The sequence below is a fragment of the Electrophorus electricus genome, chromosome 10, assembly GCF_041902795.1.
Source record: "Electrophorus electricus isolate QZ-2024a chromosome 10, ASM4190279v1, whole genome shotgun sequence".
Taxonomy (NCBI): Eukaryota; Metazoa; Chordata; class Actinopteri; order Gymnotiformes; family Gymnotidae; genus Electrophorus; species Electrophorus electricus.
Window position 1 is genome coordinate 29,469,849 of NC_137506.1, and position 14,051 is coordinate 29,483,899.

Sequence of the window (14,051 nt, forward strand, 5' to 3'; positions counted from 1 at the left end):
CCTTTTATCCTCGCTCCGGCCACCTTGCGCCACATATGGCGCGCGCTGACTAGAACGCTGTTCTTGCAGCGTCTTCCTTTAACTACTTTTTTTCCCCCGTGTCTCCATATGAAAGGAGTATTGTGCGCGTTCCAAAGGGACCTAGACAAAATCCTTAGTGTTTAAGGTCTCGTGATGTTTATTCAGTCCCTAGTGACAAATTTATGGGGTTTAACAACACAATGGTGTCTTAAAACTTGGTTGGCTTTGGGAGTGACCAAGACAGACAAAACAAACTAGCAAAATATAGACGCCGAATGGGATTACAAATCCACGGAAAGGCTGGTAGAAATACTTTTGTAGCCTAAATGTTTGTTTGAGTCCGGCTTGGACTTAAAAGAACACAGTGTTACACCATCTCCTAGCATTTTAATTAGACGATGGAAATTTTGCCGTGTAGGTCGATTCCGAAATAACAACTGAACATCGGACCTTAACCTTGGATAGGGAAGCAAAAAGAACATAAAGAACTATAGGATGAGATCATAGTAGTGCTTAGTGCCTCGTAAACTAGGCCTAAGATTAGTCCTTAACGGGGAGAACAACAGTTTTCTCTTTCAACCTAACCCGTGTTGTTATGAAAGGAGTCAGACTACCCAGTCGTTACTAATAACTTGTTTTGGAATTCGACTGTGCCCCGTGTTCCATCTGAAGACAGACAGGTGCCACGTTTGTCTCCATCGCGCACCCTTGAAATGTCCAGCATTTATTTGAAATTCCATTTTGCCATTCTTCATAAACTCTGAGGTTTTGTGCGTTTATTTATTCTGAAATGGTATAGTTCCATTGGTCCAAACCCTATAATATATCCCAAATAATTACAGGCTAACTGTGAACAACGTTTATTTCATTGATTATCACAACTGTCTTCTCAAGAGCAGCAGGCTACACCCGAGTTTCCAGTAGACCGACCCATTCTGGCATCACGTAAATGCATGAGGGCATTGCTTGTTTCTGTATAAGACACAGTATTATAATGCATCTTATGCCGTGCATTTGAGATCTGTGCGTCACATGACATCACTAAGTGACCTAAAGTATATGTTTAAAGTATATTTCTTGGTTAAACTAACAAGTGTGCCTGGGGTAGGGCAAGTACCTCAAGAATCCTTAAACTGTCTTGCAGTAATCTTTTAACAAGATAATGGTAGGCAATGTGTTATAACTGAAAGGAAAGCAACTTGCACAATATGCTATGGATCTGACCGCCATTCTACTGGCTGCGCCACTGGCACCACCTTGAGGTCAGCTTCCTGCGGGTGGATCTCTGTTATTAATGCTTAAAAATTCTACAGACCTCGTGGACTTCTGCGTGATATTGCCCACTAGGTGTCAGGCATGCATTGTACTCGATCATGTATACCGGCCAGCTCCTGGACACAGATCTCTGAACTAGAATTCGTGTCCAATCAGCACTATTAGAACAATTTAGTCCATTAATATATTTTAAAAAGACACTATCTTCTAATTTAGCGGTATTCCCATCGAACGTTTTCTAAGATTGGTATAAAAGGACATATCGACAAAGTAGAAATAATGTAGAAATCACTGAGTGGTCACGCACAGCAATTTACCATCTCGACGAGATTAAAAGTGAAGGATACCATTTACTATACTGTAGTCTGTGAATTCAGCTACAGTGAAGCAGGAGTTTAGGATTTATCAAAGCACGCGAAAGTGCGCGCACGCGTTTGAAATATTCGCTGATTTGTTACGACGAACAAGTGAAAGCATTCTGCCTAATTATCGTTAATTGACCATGATAGCCGTGCTCCAGCACAGAGGAGCGGGCCTGATTCAGATAATTAAGAGAGCCTATTGAAAACTGGATTAAGGAGGCCGAAGACGTCGAAGGAAGCACGTCATGATTCTAATTGTCATAATTGCATGTGCGAAGTACACTTAATTATCACCGCGAGGTTCACAAGGTGCGTTCACAAGGTGCGTTCACCTGCTTTTGGACCGATCCGAAAATTAACTGAAAACTGTGCCAGCTAGAGGACATAGGCGCTAAAATCCCTGCAAATAAATATGTGGGCGAACTGGGTTTAAAAAAAAAAAAGAAGAAGAAAAAGAATTGTGTTGGAGTTTTATTTTCCTGAAAACAATTTCATAAAAATACTTTATATTTCTTTCGTTACTGATTTATTTATTCAAAATACGGCCACGAGAGGACGCTGTCTACCCTTGAGTTAAAGCGCGCTGCGGTGGTGAGGAGGGGGTGTTGGATGAGAGAGGGAGTGTCTGGGACTAAAGCTATCTTCATTTCTGTATATTTTTCACATGCCCTCTGTAACCGTCGTTTAATTTAAACTGGTATTGTTTGGAATATCGCTCAAGAGCTACTTCTCAGCGGGGTGTCCATGGTCTTGAAACCTCTGACATTAGAGACAGTCCTTCCTAGAATATACAGTAACATTTCTATTGATCGAGGCTTCGATCAGGGTGTTGATCGAAATCTAGTGAAATATTACTGAAGTAAGATAGATAACCTGTGGATTTCTATATTAGATCAGTATTTCACCATATATTATCATTGTGGATGTGCTAGGAAATATCATCTCTTGTTTTAACTTAACATTATAATCGTTATTTTTAACATAACCTGCATATGTAGAAATAAGAGCGGTTGGGACATAGGATCATAATTATTACTAACAAACGAGTGTCATGTCCAGCATGTCTTGCACTAGAATGTTTGAAGCCTACCTCATTTAAAACATTTTTAAATAATCCTGTATGATGCTGTTAGCGACATCCTACGTTTCAGTGATGTTTGGAAATATCACAGCCGCACCTCACAAAAGCACTGCTCTATATTCTTTTAAAAAACGCCTAAAGAGGAAGATAGCTTTCCTCCCCCTTCAAGCGCATAATTTTAGTTTTTGATAAGAGAGTTTTTTCACCGCTGATAAAATCTAAGCCTGGGTGCATAAGTATTACTGATTCTTTTATGGCAGTCTATAAAAGTTGTTTCACCGCAAGTCTAATCTGGATGGCAGGATAAAATGTTCATGTCAGAATTTCTTTTCTGCTCGTCGTAATCGTTGCTGTGAAGAAACTGGTATATGACATTCTAATGCGTCCATAAATATGAGTTCCCGTTCAAATGTAAATGAAAAAATCGAACAGACTATTTCCTGCAGTTAAAAATTTATACGTATAAGATATTTTACAAAATCAAACTTGACCGTCTTTCCAAAAGTCTGAGACTAGGCCAAAAAATACTACTAATATTCTCATATAAAACAAACAAGTAAAGAATCAATTATTATGTTCTCTTATACTTATAAGAAATAACAGATCTAAAATAACTATTGGAAATAATTCATAGCCTACTAATAACAATAAGAAAAATGTATGAGCTAAGGCACAGACACAAAAACGCTACAGCAAATTGTTCATTTACAACAATATTAATCAATAATGCTTTATAGCAATACTATTGTACACAATCATTTACTTATTTATTTATTTTATTATTATTGGTGTTATTATAATTTTTATTATTAATAATAATAATAGCAAAAAGAAGAATATAGCCTTTTGTATTATCCTTGTTGCTGTTAATGTAGGAGCACAATTATTATTATAACAGTATTATTATATTTAAGATTAGGATATTAAGTCACATAAGCAATCCTAAAAATGAGGTTATGCCATTTTCCATTATAAGCAACAGCTAATTTATTAATCAAAAAAGCGTTTATTCCTCTTTTGCATTTTTTAAAAATTATAATTGCGAACTACTTTATATCGTAGGCCTAAACTATGAAGACCAAAAAAAAAAAAAAAAAGAGAGAGAACAGCCTAGTCGAGTTCTGTCTAGCTGAGTAACTGAAGGGCTACAAGCTACTTGAGCGCCGTTAACTTTACCTGAGAGCTCTCCTCCTCGCGAACACAATTCTTTAGGACTGCGTGTCTGAGCCGAGTGGATGGGGATTTGAACGACACGCTGCTCACGTCCAATAATATCAAACAGAAAAGGAGTTAATCATTCACGCAACCTCTTAACACGCGCATATGTATTTATTTATTTATCAGTCAGCGTTCCTTCCTCGTTGCAAGGGCACTTTTGCGAGTCTGAGTACGATGGGTCATAATGTAAACACGCCTGCAATCACCAGAAGCCTCTTGTGGCCATTAAAAGTCAGGAGTTCAACTCAAGCTTTTTCAGGAATTGAGTGCTTCTCGAAGATTCTGGTCCGCGTATGCGCTCTCATTAAGGGGCCCTCATAAACATCACTCCAACTATCAACATTTCATCCATTTCTTTGTTGCTGCACTCTTCCGTAAGAAATGTAGAGATTATATATTGCACGTTAAATAAATACAACATTGCGGACAGATGTGGTTATATGCGCGAGTGTTTTCAAGGTCGGGGGATGGCAAGGGGTAGCTCACGACCACGTAATAGGAATTATGCGTTGGTGTACGGATGATAGCGTTGCTTTGTATTGTTGCCCTAGCTGCTGACGCCCCGCCTCTGATGGTAGCCTTAAACCTGGCACCCAGCTAAAACAAACGAAAGTCAGTTTCGAGCTCCCACTCAAGCCAATTAAGGCGGACTTCAGGCACCCTCTTACGTGTCCAACTCGCTGCATCGACGCTGAAGCAACAGGAACAGAGGAGCTGGCCAAAAAAAGAAGGACAGGTTGCTTTGCCTTCTAATTTCTTCTTCTGCAACATAGAACAATGTCGATGAGCCCTAAGCATACGACTCCTTTTTCTGTATCCGATATCTTGAGTCCTCTTGAGGAGAGCTACAAAAAAGTAAGTATGGAGGGTAACAACTTGGGGGCTCCTCTTGCCTCGTACAGACAGCCGCAAGTCACGCAGGCGGCGATGCAGCAGCACCACATGGGCCACAATGGAACGGTACCCGCTGCCTACCACATGACAGCTGCTGGAGTTTCCCAGCTGCCACACACGGCGATGGGAGGCTATTGCAACGGAAATTTGGGCAACATGAGCGACCTGCCGGCTTATCAGGACGGAATGCGGGGCGCTACGACAGCCACCAGCTGGTACGGAGCAAATCCCGACCCACGCTTTTCTACGAGTAAGTGCACTTGGAAAATACATCCCATCGTGAGCTATGGATGCAATGGCAGGATGCGGCCAGTCGTAACTTAGCTAAATGCATTTAAGTTGGTTACAGGATAACACAATATACGCGGAAGCGATTCCTTTGTGTTTCATTATGACTTACTAAGGTTTTAATGCTCATCCGGGCGAATACCTACTGCGTGGCTCGCGCTTTCAAATTAACAATCAAAGACACAGAGAGCAAGTACACAAAAGCACGCGCATGCAGTGTTTGGAAACAAGGCGACCGTGTAACGCGAGAGTGCAGGATGCTGCTCTTTTCACAGAGTTAAATTAGCCAGGTGTAGGATCTAAACAAAATCCACTCAAACCATTAACGAGCTCTCAACCACTGACCCTGTTTTTGTCGAATATAAGGAAAGAATCTGCCGCACGAACATCCCTCGTGTATAATTTTGCATAATTGTGCATTAGGTCCCACATAAATTACTAGCATAATTTGTTATACGAGCGCTAGTTTTAGCCAACATTCTATTATTATTATTATTATTATTATTATTATTATTATTATTATTATTATTATTATTATTATTATTATTGCCAATACTACTACTGTTATTGTTATTAATGTATGATAATGATGGTAGCTAATAAAGATCCCCTCCTTTCAGTTTCTCGTTTCATGGGTTCCTCTTCCGGAATGAACATGGGGGGCATGAGCAGCCTCGGTACCTTAGCGGATGTTGGTAAAGGCATGGGCTCCCTGAGCAGCACCCCGAGGAGAAAGAGGCGAGTGCTGTTCTCCCAAGCGCAGGTCTACGAACTCGAACGGCGCTTCAAGCAGCAGAAATACCTCTCCGCGCCGGAAAGAGAACACCTGGCGAGTATGATTCACTTGACTCCGACCCAGGTCAAAATTTGGTTTCAGAATCATCGCTACAAAATGAAAAGACAGGCCAAAGACAAAGTGTCCCAGCAGCAAATGCAACAAGAAAGCGGCTCTTGTCAGCAGCAACAGCAGTCGCCACGGCGGGTGGCCGTACCGGTTTTAGTGAAGGACGGAAAGCCGTGTCAAGGCAGCGGCCATACCCCCACGAGCGCTGTGCAAAGCCACCTTCCTCAAGGAGGCAACGCCATGATCATGTCCAATAACAGTTCAATGGGTCAGCATCAAAGTCAACAGGTAGGCAGTGCGGGCCAGTCCCCAGATCTCGGTCAGCACGGTGCGAGTCCTCCTTCTCTTCAAACGCAGGTGTCCGGTCTATCACACCTGAACTCTTCTGGTACCGAGTACGGGACGGCCTTGCCCTGCTCTGCTCTGCTTTACGGCAGGACGTGGTGACAGTAAGAACTCGACAGGCGGACAGACAGCATCTGTAGGCCGTTCAATCTCGACGTATGTTTTTTGAGCCAGTCAACAAAGATAACTGAGATGCACTGTAACTGTTTGAACATCGGCTTGTCGTTACTTCTGCCCCGTCTGTCCCCTGAATGTCTTCTCTCCAGACTGGAGGGAGAGGCAAAAAGACTGCGAGCAAGACGACCATTGCAGACTGAGAGAGATATCCTTTCCAGTCTTTTATCATGAGGACGCGCGTCCAAAGATCACTAAGAAGATGGAATTATTTATGTAACTTTTAAGTGGAGACGATAAAATTACATATACTGCAGTTCCGACGGATTAAAAAAAGCTTCGTTTGACACTTTAAGACGCCGCCTCACAGTCTGACTGCTACATGCCTGATTCTTATAGATTGCAATGTAAGCCGTAGCTTGTACATTTCTGTAAAAGGTTTGGATTGAATACATAGTTTTTAGCGATATGTATATTGTATAAAATTTTTATTGATATTGAGGGTTACATGTTATTTGAGTTCCACTGGTATTTGTACGTTTCATTTACTTGTAACTTATAGATATTTGACTTAAACGCAGTTATACAATCATATTAATAAATTATGAAAATGTAACACGCTTTTATTAGAATTGCTTGCAAGCATTTGGCATTCGCCAAAAGAAACCAGAATAGACCCAATAGGCCTAGGTTATGCAGTTTGAAGCCTGTTGATTAAAAAAAGACTTTTTCTTTTCCTCAAAAGCATATCACCTCATTTTGAATCCGGAATACACATTTATGTCGAAACATATATAATTTTTAGCACGCTCAAGACAATTTTTTTTTCTGTTGCAGTATTTTGCAAATCTTGCTTTTTGTATGTGCTTGTCTGTGGAGGAGCGCTCCGCTAAAACAAAGACCGCTCCGCTAAAACAGCAAAGCCGGACAAAGTTCGAAATGTAGGTCGGCTACAGCTCGTCTTGTAGTCGTGAGGTTAACGTAGATTGAACAAAAGTGTGAAGTGTAGACTACGTTTACTCTATGTAGGTGCTTCGTCGCTTCCCACTATTGCCTGCAAATCGGTAATAATCACGTACAGTCTACTTTGCATTAGAAAATACGATTGCAGTTGTCTTGTTACCACTCACTTACGCCCCCAAAATACCGCACGCTATTTTTGCATTTGTTACCTTCAGTGATATTTAAAAACGTTAATCTTTTGCAAGGTAAACCGACAGCTACGCTTTTGTATGGTCGGCGTCCCTTTTAGGTTTAAGCGTGAGTCAGAAAGGTGAGGTCTCCACTCCTTTAAAGTTACGTACATCAAACAAACGCTCCTAAAGGCAAGCTTATCAATCAGATCCCTGGCCAAACAACTGAATTCTCCCAAATAACCGTGCAAGACAATATACACATACTTATCAGAGAAGCTAATATCAATGCGATGTGAGAATCGCAGGGCCTCAAATGTTTACGTATTGATAAAGTTTATAAACATCAGAGGGGGCGAGTGTGAGTGAGTGAGTGAGTGAGTGAGTGAGTGGGTATCTGAGCGAGTTAATAGAGAGTGAGCGAGCCGCAGAGTGCGCACTTCTAAAACAGAAGCATAAACGTTTTAACGATCTATCCTCACATAGAGCCTGTTTTAAGGAATTTTCCCTTTTTTGAAGATTTTAAAATTACAGAATTATAAAATCTTTAAAAATGGACTAATATATTGGTTGCTGGGAATGTAAAATCACAACCATAGCAAGGAGTTCCTGGGGGACGGAGCCTACGCCTGTACACGTTGCACTGTAAAAAGTTCTAACGCACATTCTGGTAGCAATTTTCTCAAGACAGGTGCCACTGACAGGAACATCTGCACGGAGTTCTTTTCCATGGCTTGCAAACGAATGTCTCTTTGTTAAGGACACTGCTCGTTCAGTTTGACCTATACATCTGAAAAACTAAGTTCACCCGATGAGTATATTAAATTTGTGATGTCCTTGATTAACACCCGTTTGCATCTTCCTTTGTTCCTTTCCCTGAAAGCCACCCTAGACAAAATATGTTAAACTTTTAAAGAGAGTTCTGAGCTTATATCGTCACTAAACATGTTAATCCTCATTGTTGTTTGATGTTACGACAAGGTTTTTTTTTCATGTAAGGTTAAAACTATTTCGTTTTAAAGTTGCTGTAGTTGTTTTAAATTATATATTGTATGAGATATATTGATAAAAAACTTTACATTTTTTACGTTTCCTGAAAACTCAGCAGTACATGTTAATTCCATTTTCTGAAATGCTCACAGCTCCGCATATTAGGTGGAAGCTGGAATGGAGGTTGGTAAATATAAGCGCGTATGTGTACTAGGTGCGACCCCGGTGATGTGGGCTATATGGGCGACTGGACGTTTTTTGCCATTCTGTTCAATGCACCCATTTAGAATGCTGGCAGCTGTTTATTCCACCTGGCGATTTGTTTGCTGACATCTTATTGCGGTTGCATATGAATGGGATTTAGAGGGGTTGATGCCTCCAGTCGTTTTATAAGGACGAAACCGACATTCTAAGCCTGGTACCCTAAAACTTTGTCGGACTGCTCTCCAGTTTGAGGACAAAGATAAAAGGATCCGACATCGGCTAACTATAGTGGAAACAACACATATCTAAGCAAATGTTATTATAATCCCTAAGACGAAACACGAAGCAAAGTGTAATTCCGGCTATGTTTCTAAATGTTTCGATATGTATTTATGATTGCTGGAGTGGCCCAGCTAGCCACGGCGACCTCGCGCCACGACTTGGGAGATGTGGCGCGCGTTTTAATGAGTCACTGATTGTAATGGCGCACTTATTTTGGATGAAGGGTCGTTAAATCAGCGGTTCAATTTAAATCAACAATATATTTTGTCGTTTATGCCCAAAACGATCCCGTCATAACCCTACAGCCAAGAGCTCGTTTTATTTAGGGCTGATACTAAATCATCTGAGGCATCTTTCTGCTATAGGCTGAGTTACTGCGAGTTACCGTGCACTTCAAAATTCTATATTTGCACAGGTTAAATGTGCACTGAAATCAGTCCGAATAGTTAACGACAGTGCAGGTATCCGGCTTCTACACAAAGGAAAAGTATATGTATTTTTTGTCAGAATTTTCATTTAGGCTTTCACATAATTGCACGTGATGAATAATCTCTTCAAGCACTAGTGAAAATCTCCTCTTTAAATTTGCACTATGAATATAAAAGAGAGATTCTCGCACGTTTGTTGTAGGCTACGGCAATAACAGACTGAAAAGTGACAGGGTTACTGACTCAATTAAATCACTCACTTAGATTCAACCTAGTGGCTAACCAAATGTATCACATAAAACATATTCACTTCGAAACGCAGGGTTTCGCCTTTATTTTCTGCGCAAATGTAACCATTTTCCCCCAGTAATCTTGATTCGCCTAGAGATTCTATTAGGTTTTCCTAGAGACTTTTTTTTTTTTGTTGAATCCGCTGTGAAAGACTACAGATTACATTTACATGTCTGAGGCTCGGTGTGTGGTCTTTGTGTGGCGCTTGTAGCAATTGAAAATGACTCGTTGGAAGCGTGTGTGCTCTCATCGCTGTCTTTCAACACATACGTTGTACAACTACGGTCAGTCCTTACGGTTGTATGAGCAAAGGTCTCCGATGCCCCCTTCAATTAGACCGTAATCTCAATGCAATCACATGAGAGTTAGGGTGTCTCGGAGTTTGGTCTTCTGCTTTGCTCATTCAGAACGCCACAATGTTTAGCAGCGGAAAGGAAACCTTTATATATTCCTGATCAGTTTTGCTATTAGACTACAATGTTGTATGAATCTATAAAACCACCTACTTGACTGTTATTGCTAAGACATAAAGGGAAAATGCACTAACATCTTAATGTATTCTGAGGAACCTGTGGTAAGCACGCTAGACCTGATTTAGCTACAGTGTAAATTTGTGCATGTTCCCTACTGTGTGTGGTTATTTGCGTTGATATTGTAGATGGTACGTGTAAAGTGAACATCGTGGATTATGGCTGATGAAGGTATTATCGTACGTTCGTTTATTTTCATATTACTCAAAGTCCATTATCTATTTGATTAACTTATCACAGGTATATACTTTCCATCTGTTATATGTTTCATTATATCATCTTCCTGAAAACCATGTAAATAGATTACTCTTACAGTGAATAATTTGTATTCGTTTTGCCCCATAACTGTCGAAAATTCAAGTGAAGCAGATTGCTAAATGTGATTATACTTGTAGCCCTTATGTAAGTGGAAGTCACACGTTCTGGCGCTATCCGAGGTGCTGAAAATGTTGCTACCTGCTATTTTTTGTTAAAGGCGTAAAAAATATTAATATACTTAGGCAACCATCTGAGACTGAATAACCAAGCCGCGTCAAATGATCTTTGAACTTGACTGTAACATTTAACAATAATCCAGTGACGGGAAATTGGAAAGGTAACTGGAAAGTCCTTAGTCCAGTTCAATATTTTGAACAATAACCTATTTTAACTACAACCATGATCAAACACATCCGCCCGTAAAATGTAAGCTTTCAATAGAAAAACTTAAGGGACCCATGAAATACATTTAATTATAATGCCTTAAAATCTATTTAATTCCCAAGCTCCAATAGCTGGATCTATATCAAATTATAATCAAATAAGTTATCTAAATGCATCAACCTACTAGCAAAGCGAAATGTACATCAATGACTTTTAACTAATTTCTTATGACTCTACTGGGTTAACAGAGTTCGTAAAGCATCCGAAATTCAAGTAACGCACCATTCATCCATGTCTACACATCACTGTCTGCTGCTACCCTCTTCCGTTGGGTATGTAAAAGATAGATACTAAAAATGAGTAAATAAATTGAGTTGTTGTTCGCCTCTCCATCTCCTCTCCAACTTTTGTTTATTTATTTGTTTATTGTATTGCATCTTACATTCCAAAATGTACAGCAAAAATTGCACAATTGCACAATTACTCGTTGACTGTAATCGCATCCTTTGGGAAATCTGACTGTCAAGTAATGGCAAAAATATCTTTAATTGTCCGGCATCTGCTTCTTGAGCCCATTGTACTCCGCACACACAAGCAGGTCATTTTCGAGGAAAATACTTAGCATGCAAAGCGGAATACAAGATGCTGTAATACTTGACCTTTCAGTGTAATTGTGGCAGCAGGGAAATGCAGCGCATTCAGCGCTATCTGAATGGAGCCTTTCCATCCGATGAACAAAACCCGCATTTTCATACCTCCCCCTTTCTGCAGCTATTGCTTTTGGTTTTGTTTCTCTTTAGAGAAAATTATTCTTTTAATGACTACAACTGTTAAACCCACATTTTAAATGGATGGATCGGCACTGGAAGTGGCCATGAATTGCACAGACGCTCAGTCTATACTTTTATGATTTACTTTCGTGTTGGGTGGAGAAAGAGATTCATAAACTGATTTCCACACACGTTATTAAGCATCAAATCAGTTGCGAGGATTATTTGGCACATACTTCAGTTCCTTTTGAAGTTTGCATCTGCACAGCCCTTGCGCACTTTTACATTCATTCAGTTTTAAAATTGTTTCTGAGATTGCTTAAACCCATATTTTGGATATTTGCTATTAGTAATGTTCATAGAAGAAACATCATCGCATTTAATCAACTGCTTAATTATTTTGAATTGGTTGCAAGTCCAGAGAGAGTGATAGAAACAAAGACAAAAGAACGAAAGAAAAAAGAAAAAAGGAAACGGGAAAGAGACATTTTATATCTTAATGTTTAAAAAAAGGCATTTGCGAGATTTCTGGAAATGCTCAGTTCGTTACTTCATTGAAGTCTAAAATTTGATAGAACTACGCATCATCGCGCGAGAAATTCTAAGCAGACAAGTGGTACTTTTTCCTGTTCCTATACTGTACCAGCGGGAGTCCTTTGGTGGTCACCGAACCATCACTAATCCTGTTAACACCAGGTCTCTCGCTAAATAGCGTGTAATCACCTCACCCACTGTTTTTTTTATCAAGTTTTTGTCGCTTAAACACTGTTCGTTTGCTTACACGTTTTTCAAGACGACTCAATTAAAACAACATGTATTTCAAACGACTAGATCCAACATAATTGATCTCAACACCGCTTCTGTTCGGACTAACAAGGGGCTTATTGAATTGGCTAAATGCATTAAAGACTAGCAGCAAGGATACCTTCCCTCCTATCAGCGGTCAGTGTAGTCTTCAAACTGTATACCCAGTCACTATCTATCAGTTAATATTTTAGCAAAGCAATAAACATTACACGGTTACATATTATCAATGTCAATATAAATCTGAACAAATCATGGAAAAATGAATGAGATGAGGGCATTACTAGTGAAATTTCCCCAGTTGGTTTTTCCCTTAAATTGAGACTTCACTGTGATTTGCCCGCCCCATAATTCTTAGTTGGATCTCTAATAAGACCCACACGCGGGTCACTTAGCAATCGATTTCATACACCAGTGACGTCAGATTTAGAAAAAGAAAATCACTTTAAACATATATTTGAATAAGACATCGTTTGAGCTACGACATAAACAGGTGGGAATAATAAATAAGCAACATAAGAACGCAAAACTATAGCAAAGATGTTGCCTCCCCCGTCTGTGCCTGGCTTAATATTAAGACCTGTTGAGATTTATGTCTTTTTCTGTAGAACCAAGAGGAGGTATGCTATTTGCCCCCTAATAAAATATGTCATTAGGAAGAATTCATCTCACACAAAAGCAACGGCAGTCAAAATTGCCCCACTGCTGTTCAGTAATTATATAGTTTGCCCGGGCAGCGGGCTGTCGCGCGCCGAGGCAGGTGGCAAGTCCATCATGCAAATGGCTTGGCGGTGCCGCCATAATTAGCCAGTGCGAAGTCGCCCAAATTAACAATTAGCTAACATGCAATTCCCTCTGTGCAGCACAGAGCCTCGCCGTTGTGTGACCATTGTATTACGCGGGCAATCGCACGTATGGCGTATCATTTATCATTTCCATGCTCCATTCACAATTCGGTGGCAAAGGAAATCAGGGTGAACGTACATCATTAAAGTCCCTCTGATTGGTGGTACTGTTTCCGGGATATTCACAACAGCCGGCAAATCAAATGGGTCTATTTTACTGGTCTAATAGATACCCCTCACCCCCTCCCCTTCGCTAAAGACGTGCAAAAAGTTAGCCTTGAGACCAAATCTTAAACTGATTAAAAAATGCAAGAGTAATCTCTGTGCCATTTACATTTCAAGAATAATGAATAAGGCTTAAGAAAGCAAAACATAGCCAGTTATTCATAATAAATAATTTTATTTCTGGTTTTTGAACCTAATGGAATTCTGGGTTTTACTGTATCATACTATGATCGGTTACATTAGATTACAGAGGACGTAATCTGTTTGCTAGTTTCTTTCTTTATAAAACACATTCCAGATCTAGAGTAATTATAGAATAATCAGTAAAACGTTGTTAGACCTCAGAAACACCTGACCCCGAAGGATCTATTGATTTGTATTATATTTTACTCGTTGCCTTGAGCCTACAATGTCGTATTCCAGGTCTTGCTCAATGGCGCCACATCAGTATAGCGGAAAGGCAGA

The 14,051-nt window shown here is 40.0% G+C and overlaps 1 protein-coding gene across 1 annotated transcript; it reads left to right on the top strand.

The window, feature by feature from the left end:
• The first annotated feature begins 4,598 nt into the window (after window positions 1-4,598).
• nkx2.1 (NK2 homeobox 1) lies at window positions 4,599-7,099 on the top strand. Its single transcript, XM_027004852.3, has 2 exons — window positions 4,599-5,101; window positions 5,760-7,099. Exons 1-2 carry the CDS (start codon window positions 4,735-4,737, stop codon window positions 6,428-6,430), a joined length of 1,038 nt encoding a protein of 345 aa, XP_026860653.1. The 5' UTR covers window positions 4,599-4,734; the 3' UTR covers window positions 6,431-7,099.
• Window positions 7,100-14,051: the final 6,952 nt, after the last annotated feature.